At 40.1% G+C, this 20,001-nt stretch overlaps 1 protein-coding gene across 2 annotated transcripts in view; it reads left to right on the plus strand.

Moving 5' to 3' along the window:
* Nucleotides 1–19,567, plus strand: part of ABHD2 (abhydrolase domain containing 2, acylglycerol lipase) — a 35,666-nt gene extending 16,099 nt beyond the window's left edge. For both annotated transcript variants that reach the window (XM_081337323.1, XM_081337324.1), the window contains exons 4-11: nt 1,574–1,749; nt 4,056–4,223; nt 6,293–6,476; nt 7,816–7,908; nt 9,772–9,882; nt 11,082–11,151; nt 12,345–12,429; nt 13,774–19,567. In XM_081337323.1, coding sequence (XP_081193449.1) covers nt 1,574–1,749; nt 4,056–4,223; nt 6,293–6,476; nt 7,816–7,908; nt 9,772–9,882; nt 11,082–11,151; nt 12,345–12,429; nt 13,774–13,967 — 1,081 coding nt within the window. In that variant the 3' untranslated portion in view covers nt 13,968–19,567. The remainder of the gene's footprint in view (nt 1–1,573; nt 1,750–4,055; nt 4,224–6,292; nt 6,477–7,815; nt 7,909–9,771; nt 9,883–11,081; nt 11,152–12,344; nt 12,430–13,773) is intronic.
* Nucleotides 19,568–20,001: the final 434 nt, after the last annotated feature.

The raw sequence follows: 20,001 nt of genomic DNA on the forward strand, positions 1-20,001 counted from the left end.
GACTAAAATGGCTCCTGGCTTAGGTCAATGGGGCCATTCGTATGTATGTCTTAATAATTAGCCTCTAAAAGAATGCTAATCCTGTTTTTTTGATAGTTTGGAAATGCTAGCCAGGTCTTTTTCTGGCAAGATGGCCTTGTTGAAAGCGATATCCCTCCATTTTTAACCTCTTCATTTCCTCTTCTTTATCATTTCCCCTTTAGTATATCTGGAACCATAATTTTAAGATAAAGGGCCATCTGTTTTAGCCCCAATTATGGCACTTTCTCTATGAGTCTAATACATACGTTGTTTGCTCTCTTAAAGATGCTGCTTTTGGAAGTGCTTTTTCAAAGGTCACTAAATCATACCCAGTCCTCAGATTTGCCATCTGTTGCCCTTTGGCTCTTAACTGTGACCTCTGCTATTTATTTGAGCCATCTAGATTGTACATTAACTTAGGTAAACATTTGTGTCCACGATGGCTTGCTAAAAAAAATGGCCTATCTTTATTTATATTGCTTGCCTACAGGTTAACAATTGTGTCCAAAGTGGCCTGCTAGTAAATTAAAGATCTATCTTTATTTGTTTATATTGCTTTTACAGAGGTAACCATTTGTGTCCGAGGCAGCCTGCTAATTTGTTTGTTTGTTTGTTTATATTGCTTTTATGAATAATGTCTGAATTATTACAATGATATCTTGTACTTTGGTTTTTCCTTTCTCCCCCCCCCCCACTATTTTTTCATTTTTTTTTTTTAAAAAAAGCACTTTTTATGTATGGGGTTTCTCCCGCCACCTTCCTTTGAAAATGTAAGTATTTGCACTATAATTAAAGATGTGTCTTAAGGCAAAAGCACATGTTTGTATTTGTTTCAATGCATGCATTACATTCAATGCATTACATAGATTACTGCAATGCTCTCTACATGGGGCTGCCCTTAAAGACCACCCGGAGGCTTCAGCTGGTGCAGAGTGCGGCTGCACGGGTAGTGATGGGAGCACCCCGATACTCTCATATTACACCCCTCCTGCGTGAGCTGCATTGGTTACCGGTTGCCCTCCGGGTGAGATTTAAGGTGCTAGTACTTACCTTTAAAGCCCTACATGGCTTAGGCCCGGGATACTTGCAGGACCATCTGCTGCCGGGAACAAATTCCCATCGCCCAGTGCGCTCACACAGAGAAGGCCGCCTCAGGGTACCGTCAGCTAGACAATGTCGGCTTGCGACCCCCAGGGGAAGGGCCTTCTCTGTGGGAGCGCCAGCCCTATGGAACCAGCTCCCCCATGATCTTCGGATGGCCCAAGATCTCCGGTCCTTTCGCCGCGGCCTCAAAACACTCCTTTTCCACCAGGCTGACCTGGACTGACAGGGATTTTAATTATGTTTTTAATTTTTTTAACTCTTAATTTTTAATTTATTTTAATTTGAATTTATTGTACAGAGAGGCCTTTAATTTTAATTTTATCTTAACTTCTGTATTTATTGTATGTTATTGTTGTTAGCCGCCCTGAGTCCTTCGGGAGATAGGGCGGCATATTTAAGTCCCAATAATAAAATAAATAAATAAATGCATGTCCGTTTTTCTCTTTAGGTACATTCCACCTTTGATCTGGGGAAAGAGTGGGCACATTCAGACTGCCCTTTACGGGAAGATGGGGAGAGTAAGTTCGCCACATCCGTACGGGCTTCGCAAGTACCTCACCATGTCAGACGGTGCCACAGCCACTTTTGACCTCTTTGAACCGCTAGCTGAAAACAGCAGCAAAGGTTAGCCTGTGCCTATATCTATTATTTCTTGACCCGGATGGACGTTTTGAGTAAATATTTGCGGGGGGAAAACACCAGCTACAACTGTTTACTCCCACAGAGAGACTGGAGATTTATTGGGCCGGTAATTCTGGTCTGGAGCCTCAGCTTTTAGTTTGGTGGCCTGACCTTTGAACCTCTGGCCCAAGAGCTGCCTATGTGGTGTGTAGAAATAGAGATTATTTTTATAGCCCTCAGATAAGAGGCATTGCTTCATGGCTTTTGAGTTCTTTTTTCGGGGCAGAATTTCAAATGTTATTTCTGTTACTCATAAAGATCCCTCCTGTGGGATAGGTGGCTGTGTCCAGATAGTCCTCGCCTCACCACACAGTTCATTTAGTGACCCTTCTGAGTTAGAATGGCCCTGAAAAAAAGTTACGGCCACTTGTCACAGTTTATTTATTTATTTATTTATTTATTTATTTATTTATTTATTTATTACATTTTTATACCGCCCTTCTCCCGAAGGACTCAGGGCGGTGTACAGGGCAATAAATACAAGAACAGGATACAAAAGTTAAAAGCGAATTAAATAAATGCCCAAGGTTAAAACAGTAGTTAAGATATATTAAAACCCCAACCCTAACCCATCAGACCAGGATGCAACCTTTGTAGCACCTCTGTAGTCAGGTGATCAAAATCCAGACGCTTGGCAACCGGTTCATATTTTATGACCGTTGCTGTATGCCGGAGTCAGGTGATCCCCTTTTGCGACCTTCTGACAAGCAGAGTCAATGGGTTAGCTGGTTTCACTCAGCAACTGGGCTAGTAACTTATCAACTTGCAGTGATTCACTTAACAACCGTGGCGAGAAAGGTCGTAAACGAGGGCAAAACTCACCTGGCTTAACAACAGAAATTTTGGGCTGAGTGGTGGTCGTGAGTTGAGGACTGACTGTCAATCAATCAGTCATGCTTGGGATTAAGGTCTGTTAAATAGACTGGAAAGACTGGGATCTTCTCTCCTCTATCTCCCCCCCCCAGGGGTGAGGATCTTAATTAAATCTGAAACCTGTTTTGTTTGCTTGAGAGAATTCACCGTAATCTTATACTTGAAGTTGTCCATTGGAAGGGAAAACACGCCGTTGGGCATGAAGTATCCAGGTGTATTGGAAACTTCTACCAAATGTCTAAAACATTGTCCTCTCCAGGGTATTCCTTTTGCCGAAATAGCATGTGGCTAGTTATTGTTTGCCACTGCAACAGAACCTTGGAACAGCAAGAGACTTGCAAAAGTAACACACTGCTCTTAGCTATAGCTTAATTATTGCTTTGAAAGTATTATTTCATCTTCCCCCAAAGGATACCTCGCTTTCCATTTGTCACACAGGCGTGAAAAATACAGACCAAAAACAAATCCCTTCTCATCTCGTCTTCTCTCTCCTTCTCCTAAAGAATATTCTTGAGAAGGGAAAACGTCACGAGGCATAAGTAAAACGAGCATCATTTATAACAGGTTCAGAGCAGCTAAACTTACTGGCAGCTTAACCCAAGTTGTTTAAGACCACCACCTCCAATTTGAAGCTCCTCAGATGTAGTGGAAGAATTCTCTGCTCACAGAGCCAGTGACTATGACACCTTAAAGTTAGAGTTCACATTTGACAAGCGTCGACTTGGGGAAAACCGCTTTAAAGCCTTTCTGAGAAAAACAGGATAAACATTCTGGGGCCTGCGTGTGCATGCGTGCTTTTTATTTTCCCCTGGTTGCTTCTTGCTTGCAGAAATGAACTGAAAAAAGCCCAGTGAACCTGGCTATAAGATAAATAAAGGGAGGGGATAAAAAAAAAATCCTTTCTGGAATTTTAACAGCTAGTCACATTTAGAGAAACTGTCTTTGTCAGCCACTGCTAATTGGAGAAGTTGTTTTTAGTGTCGCTTGCAGTAACTTGTCAAAATAAATTCTGGGCCATTTTAAAGAGCTTGGGTAAACAAACTGAAGTTGCGTAAAGGATGTCATGTTTCCTCTCTCTGTGTTTTACTGTAACATAATAAATTACCACATTCTGAGAAAAAGTGTGTGCAAGAGAGAGAGAGAGAGAGAGAGAGAGAGAGAGAGAGAGAGAGAGAGAGAGAGAGAGAGAGAGAGAGAGAGAGAGAGAGAGAGAGAGAGAGAGAGAGAGAGAGAGAGAGAGAGAGAGAGAAGAAATGTAAAACTGGCTTTGTTCTGAAATTAGTCTCCATAGACTAAAGTTAGCAAAGGAAACGTCATTTTGCATCTTCCATCTCCAACTTCTTAAACTCTCCCTCTCCAATGTTTTTATTCTCCAGAAGACATCACGATGGTCATCTGCCCTGGAATAGCTAATCACAGTGAGAAGCAGTACATCCGAACCTTTGTTGACTATGCTCAAAAGAAGGGCTACCGATGCGCCGTGTTAAACCACCTCGGGGCCCTTCCAAATATTGAGCTGACTTCACCACGCATGTTCACTTATGGTAAATATTTGCTCACTCTTCCGTCTTCTCCTGTCGGCGTTAGTTCCTTGCAGGCCTCTGTTCCTAGTGTCCAAGGTACGGGTGGGTCTGACCTAGACTGACAGGCATTTTAATTAATTTATATTTAGTATTTTTAATTCATTTTTAAATTCTCTAATTTTTTATTGCACTGATGTTCTCAATTTCATTTTATCTTGATTTATGTACTTATTATATGTTTTATTGTTAGCCGCCCTGAGTCCTTCGGGAGATAGGGCGGGATATAAATCCCATCAATAAATAAATAAATAAATAAATTTGATCCATAAACTTTTCCAGTGGCTCAGCTCACACTTTTACAGTAAGCCCTAATGAGCTTTGCTTGGTTTGGTCTGACCACGTGACTCCAACCAGGATTGTGGTCTGTTAGAAAACATAAGTATATGTTGTTAAATCGTTCTTAAGGAGCAAAATATGGCAGAAGGTTAATTCAATGAAATGAAGACTTTTTCCAACATGTGCATGTTTCTCTATGCATGAAGAGCGAGCTGTTTTCTCCTAGGAATAGACATGCATCAGTTCCTTTAGCTTGACTCAGGTTACAGTGCCAGAAAACAGTGAGACATAGCTTACTATAGGACTTTTGGAGAGTAGCACAAGCTGATACTTCTTAAAACCCAAAGGATAGGAGTTAGCACCAAAGGAAGAATTTGTTTTTCCATTGAAATCTTGTTGGTTCCTGCCATTCCTTGTATCCTGTTGTTTATGATGAGTATTTCAAATCTCTAGTGTAAAGCCTTTGGCATCACTTTTTAAAGAAAATAATTATAGTCTGTAGCCTCAGGAGATTACTCTGGAGTGTTACTGAGCAATCAAAATGTTACTGTAATGCTCTGCCCTATCTTCTATTTCTCTTATGCTTTATTTACCTATACTCTGTTTTGACGCTTGAAAACAAAATCCTGGTAGAAAGGAATTTGCCTGTTACGCATGTGAATAGATAGCAGCTTGATTCCAGTCCTAAAACATTGTACATATAACTTTCCAAAAGTTCACACCTTTAAGCTTGAGGATCCTGTTGTTCTCCAGATGCTAATGAACTTTGGCGTCAAGGAGCTGAAGCCAGTATGGTCAATGCTAAGGAATGTTGGGCCTTGGCCACATCTTGGGTTTCCCACCATACATATTGATCAGATGTATCAATATCGCTCCTGATGCATTCAGGAACCCTTGTAATTAATACTGATGTGGGAAACAAAAGTTGTAGGCAGACACTAGGTTCTTGCACTACAAATAAGAAGAATTAAGTCCTCTCCACAAGAACTGAGTTGGAGAATGACATTGTATGGACCATATTTAGTTGTAGTTCTTGGCTACGAAGGTGAACAGAGACATTTTGAATAACCCTCTTTGCACAGTTTTTCCATATTGGGTCAATTCGGTCTAGTATAACGAAGAAAAAGGCTAGGGGTGATACGATAGCACTCTTCCAATATTTGAGGGGCTGTCACAGAAAAGAGACCTATTGTCCAGAGCACTTGAAGGCAGGACAGGAAATGATGGATTCATGCCAAAGAGAGATCCAATTGAAGAGAAATTTCCTGACAGTGAGAACAATTAATCAATGACTGGCTTGCCTCCCAAAGTTGTGGTACTCTTTATCACTGGAGGTTTTTAAAAAAGAGACTGGACAGCCTTTGTCTAGAATTGTATAACTATTTGAGAAAGGGTTGGACTAGAAGACCTCCAAGGTCCCTCCCAACTCTTATTCTGTAATCAGCAGGTAGAACCCTATACTGCAATGAGAAGCCCTTAAGAATAGAATACTATCGTTATTCATATTATCTGGCTGTCACTACATCTTATTTTCCTCCTTTTCTTGTTTTATGGTTAAGTTAAAATGTTCCATCATTTCTTAGCTATGATTAGATTATTTTTTTAAAGTATAAGAAGTCTTGGAGAAATGTGGGAAACTACAGCCCAGTTTGCAGTGTAAGCCAGGGGTCTCCAACCTTGGCAACTTTCAGACTTGTGGACTTCAATTCCCAGAAATTTCCAGCCATCATGTCTTTGTTTTCACTGTTTCATAGGTTGTACCTGGGAATTTGCTGCTATGGTGACCTACATCAAGAAGACATATCCTCAGTCCAGCCTTGTTGTTGTTGGCTTTAGCCTGGGTGGAAATATAGTGTGCAAATATCTCGGCGAGTCCCACGTTAACCAGGACCGGGTGCTCTGTTGCGTCAGTGTGTGTCAGGGGTATAGCGCATTGAGGTGAGTTGACTTCTGAACAGGAGGAAAGTATGGTTGCTACTGTGTTTCCCTGAAAATAAGACTGGGTCTTATATTATCTTTGGCTCCAAAAGACTCACTAGGACTTATTTTTCAGGGGAAATACGGTCTTATTTTGGGGGAAATATGGTACTAAATGCATCTCTGACAATCTTAACTAGGGCTTATTTTGGGGATGGGGTTTATATTACGAGCATCCTGAAAAATCGTGCTAGGGTTGTATTTTCCGATTGGGTCTTATTTTTGGGAAAACACGGTAGGTACTTTTGCTGAGGGCAGAAGAAGTAAACCATTTCTACATTTCTTGTACTCCACTGCCTCTTTCTAGTCCTTTTGCAAGATTCTGTCCTTTCGGAAATTATGACAGTAGGAGGCAACCTTCAGTAGTAATCCAAAATCTATTTAAAAAAATGCAATAAAGCAAAGACTGCCACCAACTCCTCCAGAAGCCCCTCTCTCTTCCTCTGGGGCCTGCCGACAGCCTCATCCAGTTCCTTCGCTCCATAAGCCCTGGGACCTCTCTTCCTCTGCCTCCTTCAGAAACAGCCCTGATTTGCAATAGAATCTGTCGCTGAGCCAGCAGTCCGATCTTGCTGCCGGCAGAACAATTTCAAACTGCGCCAACGACTTTTAAGGGTCTCACCAACCATTCCGAAACAGCTAGAAAAACAACATGCCAGCAAAGATTGTCGGTCATAGGTCACCTTAGTTCCACCACGTTGCTCGAACACATTAAAACCTTCCTGATCGTGTGGACTGTCTCCCTTCTATCCCTTCCCAAACCTTTCACCTTCAAGAGCCAGTGCAGCCACAGCCGATCCATGCGCCATCATCTTAGATGGGTGGACTTCAATGCCCAGAATTCCCCAGCCAGCCCCAAGGCTGGGAGTTGAAGTCCATTCACCTTGAGAAACATTTCCCTAGTTGTTAAAAGAACACTGCGTTGTTCACTAGGGCCTGGTTTTGCCCCAAACCAGAAGTGCCAGTTTTTAGCAAAACGGTGCCGAAAATCGGTCACATGATTGCAGGATGCTGCAAAAGGCCATCAATGCAGCCAGGTCGCTGAGGTACAGTCGCATGATGGTGGGTGGGGGGACAGCCATCACTTCAGAATCGGGTCGTACCTCCCCTTTTTCAGATAACGCGTAACTTCAAATGGTCGCTAAGCAATCAAGTCATAAGTCGAGGACTATCTGTATTGCTAGCCCCTAGGAAAAGATTTAAAGGAGTGATGTTGCAAGCTAGCGTCTTGTCACCATAGCCTGACAATAATTTTCATTAACTGGTTTTATTTCTTTATTTTCCTCTCTACCATTGTTAGGGCACAGGAAACCTTCATGCAGTGGGATCAGTGCCGGAGATTTTACAATTTCCTCATGGCGGACAACCTGAAAAAAATCATCTTGTCTCACAGGTGCAAAAATATATCTGTTTTGCTCTGAACGAGTCTCAACCTACTACATGCCGTGTTGAGTGGATTGCAATTTTTACCACTCCAAGCTAGTTAGTTTTATCCAGCTTGGATAGAATATTTACTTGATTCATCTGGATGAAAACTAGGGTATTTAGCTTAAGAGATGGTCTATTATGACCGGAGACTGGAAAATAGAATATATGTATGTATGTATTTGTGTGTGTGTCTGTGTACACATACATACACATACATACATACAGAAGCATATTTTTAGATCAGCAACTGTATGAAATACTAATAATTGTAATTGCTGTCGTGTTTCCTCCTCAAGGCTTTCATGGCAAGGAGCAGGGGAGAAGGAAAATCTTTAGGGCGTTAAGAGTCTTATGTTTTACAGGGTACTGAATCTCCTTAATTTGTCCCAGATATCCAAACATTTTGACAACTGCAGATATTTTAATCTTCCTCTTTCAAAAGAGTCCCCAGTCTTAAGTTCAAGCAATCCTCTGCAGATCTGAAGGATATCTTGTTAATCTGCCAAAAACATTTTGTCTCCATAATAGATCTTTTGTGCTGTAGTGCAACCCCCAAGCCAAATTTCCCCAAATGTTTTGTACTCTACAAGTACAGAGAACAAAGCTCACACATATGGCCCACAGTTTTCCTTTTGTTCCCAGCTTTTTATTTCCTTCACAGTTAGGATCGCTAATGGTCTCAACTGTCTAATGTATCAAGCTGGATTTCTCTGCTGAACAACATATGTTGAAGTAACCATTCCAAGTGAATTATTTGATTGCTCAGCACTGTCATATCTCTGTAACTGTGTGGTAATTGATCACGGAGAAGCACGCTAATGCTACCTGTAACTCTAGCCTGATGCCTTGTTATTTGTATTACGACATGTCGTCTGGAAAATGTCTATGACCCATTGTTGCCTGTGAAAAAAATTAACACATTTTAAATAAGCTCTGCCTAGTTCAACAAAACGTACCTTGTTTTGGAAAGGCCTCCTCAACTACGTTCATTTTTCTGTATCCCAAAATTTATCAGACAACATTCAGTTATTTTTGTTTATAGATTTGATTTTGTTAAATGCATGTAATTCAGCCAAAGCTAGAAGAATGAAGAATTTCTTTTTTTTTTTTTACAGTTTTGAAATTTCATTTTTATTCTTACTGCTACTCAGTAAAGTTGAGGGATACATATGGGGTTTTTTTTGGTCAGGTAAATATGATTATCTTTAGAGGAATACTATGAAGAAACCCATCTTAAAATGTCTGCCTAGAAATCTTAACAGTTGAACGGCAGTTTCGACTAGAGTCTTTCTGACCTGAGATCAGTTTTATAAACTACATTTCTGATTCATTCTTCTAGCTTTGGCTGAATTACATTCTTCTCTTTGTAATACTAACAAGCATACTGGTATCGAATTTCATGTCGGTTTTCCAAAGGGCAGAATTTGAGTGTGACATAAAATGGACACGTCACACTACAATAAACGTGAAGATTTGTATCTATATAGGAGCCCTGGTGACACAGTGGTTAGAATGCAACATTGCAAGCTAACTCTGCCCACAGCCTGGAGTGCTATCCTGACGGGGCCTAAGGTTGACTCAGCTTTCCATCCTTCCGAGGTCGGTAAAATGAGGACCCTGATTTTGGGGGTCAACAGCCTGACATTGTAAACCACCCAGAGACTGCTGTAAAGCACTGTGGAGTGGCATATAAGTCTAAGTGCTATTGCTATTGCTATCTATAAAGCCATTTTTCAGATAATCATGAGATCAAGAGTTAGCCAATATTGCTATCACTATGATGCCTATATGATGGGCATAACAATAGCTCTTTTTCTGCATATTTTAGACAAGCCTTGTTTGCTGATACTACGAGAAAGACACATAGTTTAGTGGAAACAGATCTAAGCAGACTTCACATGGCAACCTCTCTTATGCAGATTGATGACAGCATTATGAGGTACACAAGAAAGTATTGCTAACTTTTCTACATAAATGTTTTAGCGTTATCTTGATTTCTGGAAATGAAATTTCTGGTTAATATAACTGTTCCTTAATTTCGGCAACCATTCATTGGGTTCATTAGAAGTTGCACCCGCTGTAGGGTTATTTTTTTTTAACTATAACTCAGTATGCTATAAATAGCAGTAATATATGTAAGTGAAGTTACAGGGCTGAGCGGAATCATTAAGCTGTAAAGTTAAGATTCTTCTGCATTTCTGTAAATGTAGGATTTTGCTAGAAAAATGTACTATGTGTTAATTCAGGATTTATTCACTTTTGCATATATTTTCTGATGCTTTTAAACATCTGCTTGGTGTACAGTTTTACTAAAGGCCAAGCATGTAACTATTTTGAAAGCACCCCTACATTCAAAGTTTACTTTATCCATGGGTGCTATAATATAGTAAGGCAAGCATTCAAAGATGAGTTGCTTATGAGTCATGCAGAACAAAATGTCATCATTATGATAGAACCTCATTAATCATTTAGGCAACAGACTTCTTCTTTAATTGCGGATGAAAAAAAACCCTGGCTTTTAGGAATTCTGTTCAGTTAGAAGATGGTCCACTTGAGTCTTATCTTTTATAATCTTGAAGCAGATTTATTCAGCAACAAGGCAGAAATTTATATCATCTTAGGAGGAACTGGCATTCTAATCAGAATTAAATTTATCTAGGCATAGTTGATTCAACAGAAAAATATTTAATGTATTATCTGTCTATCCCTTCAAATTGGTTCTTGACTACTAGAGACTGCCTGGACAGGTTCTTACAGTTTTCTTGGAAAAGTTTTCAGAAGTGGTTTGCCTGAACTTGCTGAGGACTTTCTAGAGTAGGCGTCCCCAACCTTAGCAACTTTAAGACCTGTGGACTTCCATTCCCAGAATTCTGCAGCCAGCATGGCTGGCTGAGGAATTCTGGGAGTTCAAAGTCCACAAGTCTTAAAAGTTGCCAAGGTTGGGGACCCCTGCTCTAGAGAGTGACTGCTGGCTCATATTCCTTGAGCTGATTTGTGCCTAAGAACTCATGGTTCCCCCCACCCCACCCCGTGTTTAACCACACATAGACCCACAAACTTACTTTCCCATCGTTAGTGATTCAATTATAATTCACCAAATCTTTCTCACGCTTCCATTTTCTTTTTCCTTGGTCTTAGAAAATTTCATGGTTACGGCTCCTTAAGAGAATATTATGAACAGGAGAGTTGTCTTCATTACTTGCACAGGGTGAGTTATCGTAATATTTACTGAACTTTGGTTGTTTTGATTCTGTGGTTTAAAATGACCAAAAAAAAAATAAATAGGGGCGAGAAGGCATTTAGACTTGGGGTAGAAAATGGAGTCCAGCTCGGTGCGTTTAAGAAAAGATGTCGGGGTATATTTGGCTGAGGGTATAATGCAGGTGCTCAAATAATTCTGGGAAAGGATTTTATAGGGTCACCTAAAAAAGTTATGTGTTTCTTGGGAAGTATACAGTGACACGCTTTATGGTAGCGTAAGGTAATGAAAATAGAAAGCAGTCACGAAATGTTGGAACTGGAAATAACTTTGATTAGATTTATTTCTCAAACTTTTGAATAATTCATATGAGATTGCTCAGCACAAATTCCTAACTATTTTCTGTGACCCTCATGCTGGTATACTAGGAAGTATTTGCCCCTGGAAAACATTCAATACCATCTTTGCAAATTCTGTAATCATTTTAATAGTCTTGCAGTTTATTCGCATCAGGTAAGACCACAAATTGGCTTTTTTTCCTGTGTTCTTCCCCGATCCCTTCCCAAGGGGGAAAAAATATATCTTGCGCATCAGGAGGGCATATTTGTGAATTAGTTTGGATATAATTTTGGATATAGGCCCAACTTAGTTGAATACCGTTATAGTCTATGCCTAAAAGCTCTTCTTTTGACAATTCAGGGGATGTTTGTAATGTTCTTCTAATGTTTATTATGCTGTCAGCCACCAAAGTCATTCGAAACGAGATGGGCGGGAAATAAATTCAATAGATAAACAAATTCCATTTAAATGAACAGCAGAAGCAACTCAGAATTGTATTCTTTCCACTTCAGAAAATTCTACCATCGATCACACATATGGTAGAAATCATCTCCTGATGTCTTTAGATAATCTCAAAGATGACTTTAGTATAACAACGATGGTCCAAGCGTCCTTCCTGAAGCAGTAACTAAAACATTGGGACAAATACAGGCCGAATCGTATTCTTAATCCCTGACTTAGCTTTCAAAAATATATATCTATCCTCGTTCTCTTAAGTCAACACTGTTAACAGGATGTGAGTTTCTGCGTGTTCAGTTCTCCCTAAGATGTGGCACTCCCATTAGGACGTTTTGAGTAGCGCGCATGTTTTTGAATGAAGTAAATCAGTCAGAACCCACATCTTGTTTTTTTTCTCTCTTCAGATCTTCGTTCCCCTCTTGCTAGTTAATGCTGCTGATGACCCCTTGGTGCATGATAGCCTCTTATCCATCCCAAGAGCCCTCTCAGGTAAGGCCCGGCCTTGGCTCGAACTTTTTTCTCCAGCCCTACTACCGCGTAGAATATAGCCCAATGAGTCCAGATATGCTCAATATTCTCCCTCTTTCGGTGTCGTAATGTTATGTAATGCCCCTCAGAATACAGTCAGTCCTCAACTTACAACCACGATTGAGCCCCAGAATTTCTGCTGCTAAGCAAGACAGTTGTTCAGCGAGTTTTGCCCCCTGTTTACGACCTTTCTTGCCCCAGTTGTTATGTGAATCCCTGCAGGTATTAAGTTAGTAACGTGTTTGTAAAGTAAACCTGGCTTCCCCATTGACTTTGTCTGTGATAAGATAAGATAAGATGATAAGATAAGATGATAAGAAAAGATAAGATGATAAGATAAGATAAGATGATAAGATAAGATGATAAGATAAGATAAGATAAGCTTTATTGTCCTTTTTTACTGTGGGCACAACGACACACATCAAAAATGAAATTTAGTTGCCCGCTCTCAAAGTGAAATACGTACATGACACACACCTAAAACTTACTATATACAACATATATATAGACCTACACCCCTACATATACATAACATATGAATATTAATCACTGTCCGTCGTGAGTATGTAACGGAAGGAGGAAGCTTAAGAGTTCACAAGGTTTATACTGTGTATGGAACGAATCTGGATGTTCTGCTTCGGTTGCAAAAGGGGATCATGTGACCCCGGGGCACCGCAACCGTCATTAACATGAGCCCTTTGGTCAAGCATTTGAATTTTGATCATGGGACCACAGGATGCTGCGACAGTCCTCAGTGGGAAAAGCGGTCCTAAGTCACTATATTTGCAGGGCCGTTGCAGGGCCGTTGTACCTTTGAGTGGTCACTAAACAAAAGATTGTAAGTCAAGGGTCCTTGGGTCACATGGAAGCAGGCTGTGACTTCTTTTCACAGCTTTGGCCAAAAGGGAGGCGTGGGACAAAACGTCCATGAGGTTTTGGGTTTTTTTCACATTTCACATTTTAATTTTATGGAACCCCATCCCGCTTTGCAGCGTAGAAAAGAGTTTATGGCTTAAAGCCCAATATGTGGGGAGGGTAGACATATCAGTGGGAGATAACCAAAAGTGGATTTGATTCCTATAATTTGCTGGCTTTCATTTTGACTGAAGCAGGTGGGGTGGTTTTTTTTTTTGGTTTTGTTTTTAAAATCAGGATATAATGACTGCTGTTTGGTACCATTTGTGGCTGCCTCTTAGCTATAGGTCACCGCGAAGAAAGCCACAAAAATTTGGAAAACGTACTTGGGCAAAGCCCCAGAGCGGAGCGAGATTGCATTCTAAACTTCATTTATTTCCTCTCTTTCAGAAAAACGGGAAAACGTCATGTTCGTTTTGCCTTTGCACGGGGGCCACCTGGGATTTTTTGAAGGCTCCGTCCTTTTTCCTGAACCCCTCACTTGGATGGATAAGCTGGTGGTGCAATACACAGATGCCATCTGCCAGTGGGAGAAGAATAAATCCAATTGCTCAGATACGGAACAATCGTCCGGCCAAGAATAAACCAATCCCAAAGACTTTTTTTTCAGGTTGTTTCCGACTAAGTTTCCATCTTCTTCTTCTTCTTCTTCTTCCTTGCTGCTTTTTTTTCCAGGCCAGGCCTGATCCATCTTCAGTGTAGGCATTCGACCTCAGTGTTTCAGGCCAAATAGGGCTACGACACGAAGGTGTCGCCGTTTTGAACAGTTTGGGAGCAGGCTTGCAGCTTACTCAGCACAGAGAGGAAACCCGCCCAGTCCCCTGGGGTCTGCTGCCTGTAGCTTTCCATAAGGTTTTGAAAACTAGCGAATCACCTGGACATCTTGGAGAGCGGCAAGATGTTCCAATGCTTACACTTTTTCACTGTTCAAAGAAAACAAGCAGAGCAACCCCGTCTGGTTGTTTTGCAAAACTTGCCTAGCGTGTTACTAAATGCGAGATAGAAGTGTACTTCCTTTTGTGGTCGTGTTTCACCTTGTTAACCACCGCGGGCCCTGAGGAAAGGGAAATTTTACACATCTGCGAAAGGCACAGATCAAACCGTCTCGGCAGGCCAATCAGGGCAGCCGTTTGCAAAGCAGGGGAGAAGGCCAGGGAATTTTGAATTTCCGGAACCTCACCCCTCGAGTGAGGAGGGACTTCGCTCTTTCTTGTGAGGGCGCTTCAGGGTTTTTCGGTGGCTTTGAAAACGTTTGGGAGATCAGCCAGCCCTTAATTCCAGAATTCTGACTTGAGTGCATTCAACCAATCACCCTTTTTTGCTTTTCTCGCCGGGGCTTTCCACCTAGAAAGCTTTGGGACTCAACGGTAGATGCCCTGCTCTGTTACTACTTGATATTGAAACAAGTAGCCTTGTGATCGTTGCCTTTTCTAAAACAAGGCATTATATTTTGACATAAAAGTCGTGAGTGCTCCTAACACAGGCCTTTTAATACTGTCTGTAAGTGAAAAACCAGTGACCATCAGTCTGTAAGTTATCTGTTCTTTTTTTTCTTTTTTTTTCTTTTTTTTTTCTTTAGAGAAATTTCATATGCGAAGGATGGAGAAAATAAAACATCCAAATTCTTTTCGCCTCCCCAGCATACTAAAGCAGTACAGTAAGATTATGAAAGCCACAGTTGTCTTGGCTTAAAGGTTTTTTTTTAATGTACTGTATGCCTTAACTATTAGTGGCTTCTGCAATTCCCCGAGTCCAAAGGTGCTTGTTAAAACTTTTCAGCCCAGTGACATCAAATGAGATTGGCAACTTGGGGCGAGATGCCATAATGCAGATAAAGTGGAGAAACAGGATTTTTGCTGATGTAGAATAGAGAGACAGATTTTCGTACTGAGCAAGTTTCCAATCTGAAAGTGAAAAAAAAGACATCTTTATTTGTACATGTACCCATTCATTCATTCTGAAGTCTGGATTACTTAAGACAGTGCAACTTTTGCAATTAGACTAGTTTTCAACTGCAGTTCTGTTTTGAACTGTCGGTTTGGTGTTCCTTCCTTAGGCACATTTCAGTTTACATTTGAACAGTCATTCCCCTGCATTATAATCCCTGTAATCGTTAGCACTTTATTGCTTCTACCTTTTGTTTTGCTGCCTAGACACTTTTAATTATAGCGGGCACTTGTTGTTGTTTTTTTAAACTGTTGGGAAGTCTTTCTTGAAAATAAATGTATGGGGTATCTTCCCAGTTGGTTTTGAGATTCCAAAAAGTGTAACTATGTTTTTTTAGGATTTATTTTTTGTTTTTAAAAATGGAGCAATAATCGCCAGTAGGAAGAAAGGTGCGTTTCTCACATCAGAAGTCAAACTGCTCCGTCCTCAAAGCACTCTTGACCTGTTCAACAAACTCTGTGACTTAAGCAGAGTAAATGAATTCAGATTCTATTTTGTTCTTACATAGGAAGGATCGATCACTCATTAAAAATTCAAGTTTCTTCCCCCTCCCACCTCATGTAGTCTTATTTTGCTTTTTTTTGCCATTGCTTTCTATTTTCCTGGAAACCAAATCCAAGATAAGCATATGATTTTAGCTGCAGAACAACATTTTAATAACCTCAAATGCTTATTTCTATTTAAGGAACAACAACAACAACAGAAAACCCCTAGTTGTTTTTCAACTGTTTTCTTTGCTGCAATATATAAAATAGGAATGAACGTGACTTATTTTTCTTCAGCTGAACAATGTATTAAAAAGCAGGCAATAAGAATCTTAACCAGTTCTCATCATTTCTGTCTTCAGGATAATAACTTTATGGTGTTTTATATTTAAAATAAATGTAATAAAACTAGCATTTCCTAATCTGGTGATCTCCCGTCAATTCCTAATATCTTTGCCTTAATGGCTGGGAATAATATATTTCGACAACTCTGAAGGAGCATCAGTTGATAAAATTGCTGTGAATTAAAATGATAAGATTCCTTGTAAGTAAAGGCACTTACTAGACTTTCTGCTGAAAGGACTGCAAGGGTAGAGTTTGCCTTTATTTTTCTTTTTATAACCAGTTGCAGATTTTGTGTACAATAAGACAAGGAATTTAATCCTTCCTTGTTTAAAGTTTGGAAATGGGGTTGCAAAGTTGTGCAGTCGTATAATGTAGCAATTTCCAATGAGGACTTAAATTCATTTAGAACTACTCAAACCCTTGGAAAATAATTTTTGCTTGCTCCATACTGTAAATGTAATAAGACTCTTGCATGTCCCAGCTGTTATCAGGAAAATCAGAACTTTTCAGTAAATCAGACAGTCTTTTTAAGTCACAAATTTGATCTTTTCTGCTGCATCAATGAAAAAGAAACCCATAGGTTGTGGTAAATTCAATTCTAGGTCCCTCTCCCTCCCCCCGAAAAATTCTGTAAGGAAAAGACTGGAATGATGAGAAATTGACCAACAAAAGATAGTTGCCAATTTGTATACCTTACATGGCACTAAACCTGTTTGTTTTTTTTAGTGAAACAGAATATTGCTTGAAAGTTCTTAAAAACAGATCAGGTTTTCCCACCATTTATCTTAAACTCAGTTAAAAGAAAACCCTTTTAAAGAGATTTTTTCTTTGCATGTTCGGAATTTGATGGATTATTCCTCTGAAGACTTTTTTTGGCATGCTGGAGACCTGACTGCTCATACATTTTGTGGTGAGCACATCATACTCCCCTTTTTAATGAAGGCGATGTTGGGAATTGCATCAGGCCCTCTTGATAAGCCGTTGCAGCCAAAACAGTTCATCCTGTGTCACCTTTGTCAGCTGACTAAAAGATAGAAGCCAACTCTTCCTTGGCAACCTCTGTGCTAGAATTCATGTCTTGGCAGCTTTTTCTTTGCATTAAAGATAGCTTCTCTGTGGGTCAAGTGTGCATTTCCCAAATATCTGCTAGTTTACACGGTGTTCCGTAGGTCTACATGTAAAAAAAAAAGGAATAGCCAACTAACAGACTGCATTTCACCTTCCATTCCTTTTCCATTTCATTCTCCTCCCCCCAAGAACAATTGCTGACATTCGGCCATGTTATCGCTGCCGTCTTTAAAATACGTACTGTAATATTGGTGCATTAAGTCTCTGATAGCTTCACCCGTTAGGTCTTTTTTTTTTTAAAGCAGGGCTGGAAATTACACCCCTGTCCTCTAGTGATGCCATTGCTGTGCCCCTAGCGGATAGATCAGTGCCAGCGTGTGTCATTCCTGACTGCAGGAACACCACCTATTTCTGATCTAAAGGAATACGTGACCAAGTCACACAGCCACCCAATATTAATCTTAGTAACGTGCTAGTCCCAGATCCCTGCTTGATGTGCATACATGGGTTAATTTTATTTGTTTTTTAAAAAAAAAGGAAAAATTGTTTAAAAAAGCACAGGTCCCGAACTATCTCACGCATACAGAGACCAAAGCAGGAGACAATTTTGGCTTAGACTGCCCTGTTAGAACGATGTGAGCCCAGTTATTGTTCACTTCTTTTAGATGTGTAGAACGAGAGCTTCCAGTTCCTGGATGAGATATTTTTTTTTTTTTATTGTAGGAAAATACCTCAACAAGACAGCTTGACTTTAAATCGGAATGAATGGCCTGGCACTACTAGTGATAATCAAAAAGAAGATGTAAGAGGTCCATATCACATTTCCCACACACGCACACACACACACATCCGATTCTATTTCTTTCGCATATGTTAACGTGATGGTCTTAATAGCATACCTGGTTGACTTCCTGCAGGTTCTCTTAATCGGAGCGAAAGGCAGCTTGGTTGCTGGTTAGAACAACTGGAGAGAGGAGAATTCTTTGCTCGGTTTAAAAAGGAAAGGATTCTCGCCCAGCGTTGTGCTGGTGCCGGAGCCCTTCGCTTTTGTTCTTTGCAAACCGCCTTTGTGCTATATGTGTTAAGTCTTTTTTTCTCTTTTCTTTCCTGGAAGTGTCCTTGATGAGATTCATGGTAAAATAAAAATAGAACAACTGGGGAGCTGGGGAAGAATCTCCTTTGAGAACTATGTGTATTCCATTTTAAATGTTCTTTTACTTTTTGCTGGTTTCAGGGCACAAGCATAAATGGGCAGCATTTGGCTAAGCTGGAACCGAGAATTGCCATTCCCCTTCCGTTTTCTCTTTTGTCTACTGGAGGATATGTATTTTTATTTCCTTGATAACAGTGTATTTCCTTCCAGATCCTCAGGCTCTGGGACCACCAAAGTCCCAGCCGCTTTGCTGATTCCAGTCTTAGTGGGACACAACCATTTCTCTCCCCCCCCTCCTCGGAATTCCTGAAATGTGGACAAAAATCTTGTATTTGATGGCGTGGTGTTTATTTTGCTTTTGTTTTGATGTTGTACCCAGTAACATCTGGGTTTGTGCAAACCAATCCTGCCATTATCCAAGAGGTCCAGTTTCACATCTTGAGTAGAAAGCCATAACATTGCCTGGAACAAATGAGAAATTAACCCACTAATTGGTTGTACCCATACTTTTATTTTATCGCCTTCCAAGCTAACGTCATTCCAGCTGTTTAGAATGGGTTGCATTTCACAGCAAAGCCATTTAGGCATTTTGGGAAATCTTTCTCCTGATTTAAAAAAAGCACAATTTTTAAAGAGGGGGATTTCTGATTTATTACACTCTTGTTTTCTTTCTTTTCCTCTTGAACATGTCCTAATAGACCCAAAGCCTCAGGAAGCTAGCTTGTACCTGTGATCTTTTTCATTTGTGTCACTGCAGCTGCCTTATTGGAGTAAGTTGAGCATTTTTTACTTCTTTTTTTTTTAAGGCTGTTGGACTTCAATTCTACTTTATTTTATCGGCAATTTTGGATTCCAAGACCAATTTGGGGAACCCTTACTTCCACAATCCCAAATTCCTTTACAAATAAAAAAAAATTGCTGCCCTGGGGAATTTGTGTATGTGTGATCCTCACTACCGGTTCGTTGTTGGACCGGCTGTCTGCAGGATGAAGTTTTGCAACTAGCAATGCAATTTTTTTCTAAATCTGCTAATCTTTCTAGTTTAGAAACGTGTGTCCTTGATATATTTCTTTTGGTTTTTGTTCTGTGTGTGATCAATCAAGGCTATTGCAGAACAGTAATTTTGTTATTTGATTCAATGGAATTTCTTTGCTTAGAAAAAAAATAATAAAAGACTTTAACTGAGTTCGCAATGAGGATTGTGTCTCATCATTTCTCTTTACTTGGATAGGAATAAGTGGACTTGGAATTTAGATTTCCTGTATGTCTTATTTTTCCCCAGAGGTCAAACCACCAAAAACAAAGAAATGCAGAATTGTTATTGGGTGGCAGAACCAAATGCATTGGTGCTATTTCAGGTAGAGACACTTAACTGCTGCAAATAATCAGTCTTTGTTAAATATGCATATGGAACAAATTTTAACCTGAAATAGTTTATTGTGTATTGTATCTGAAGTTAGAATACTATAAACCTCTGGTACGTGGTAACCAACGGATGCTCCCATTTAATTTAGCTTGCCATTTATAATCGATTGGAAACGTTGCAGTGTAATTCATCTTTTTGTATGTTTCCAGTTTAGGAAGCGTGAAGTGAAATAACATAGTCCAGCACCCATTGCA

The sequence above is a fragment of the Vipera berus genome (genome assembly GCF_964194415.1).
Source record: "Vipera berus genome assembly, chromosome: 12".
NCBI lineage: Eukaryota > Metazoa > Chordata > Lepidosauria > Squamata > Viperidae > Vipera > Vipera berus.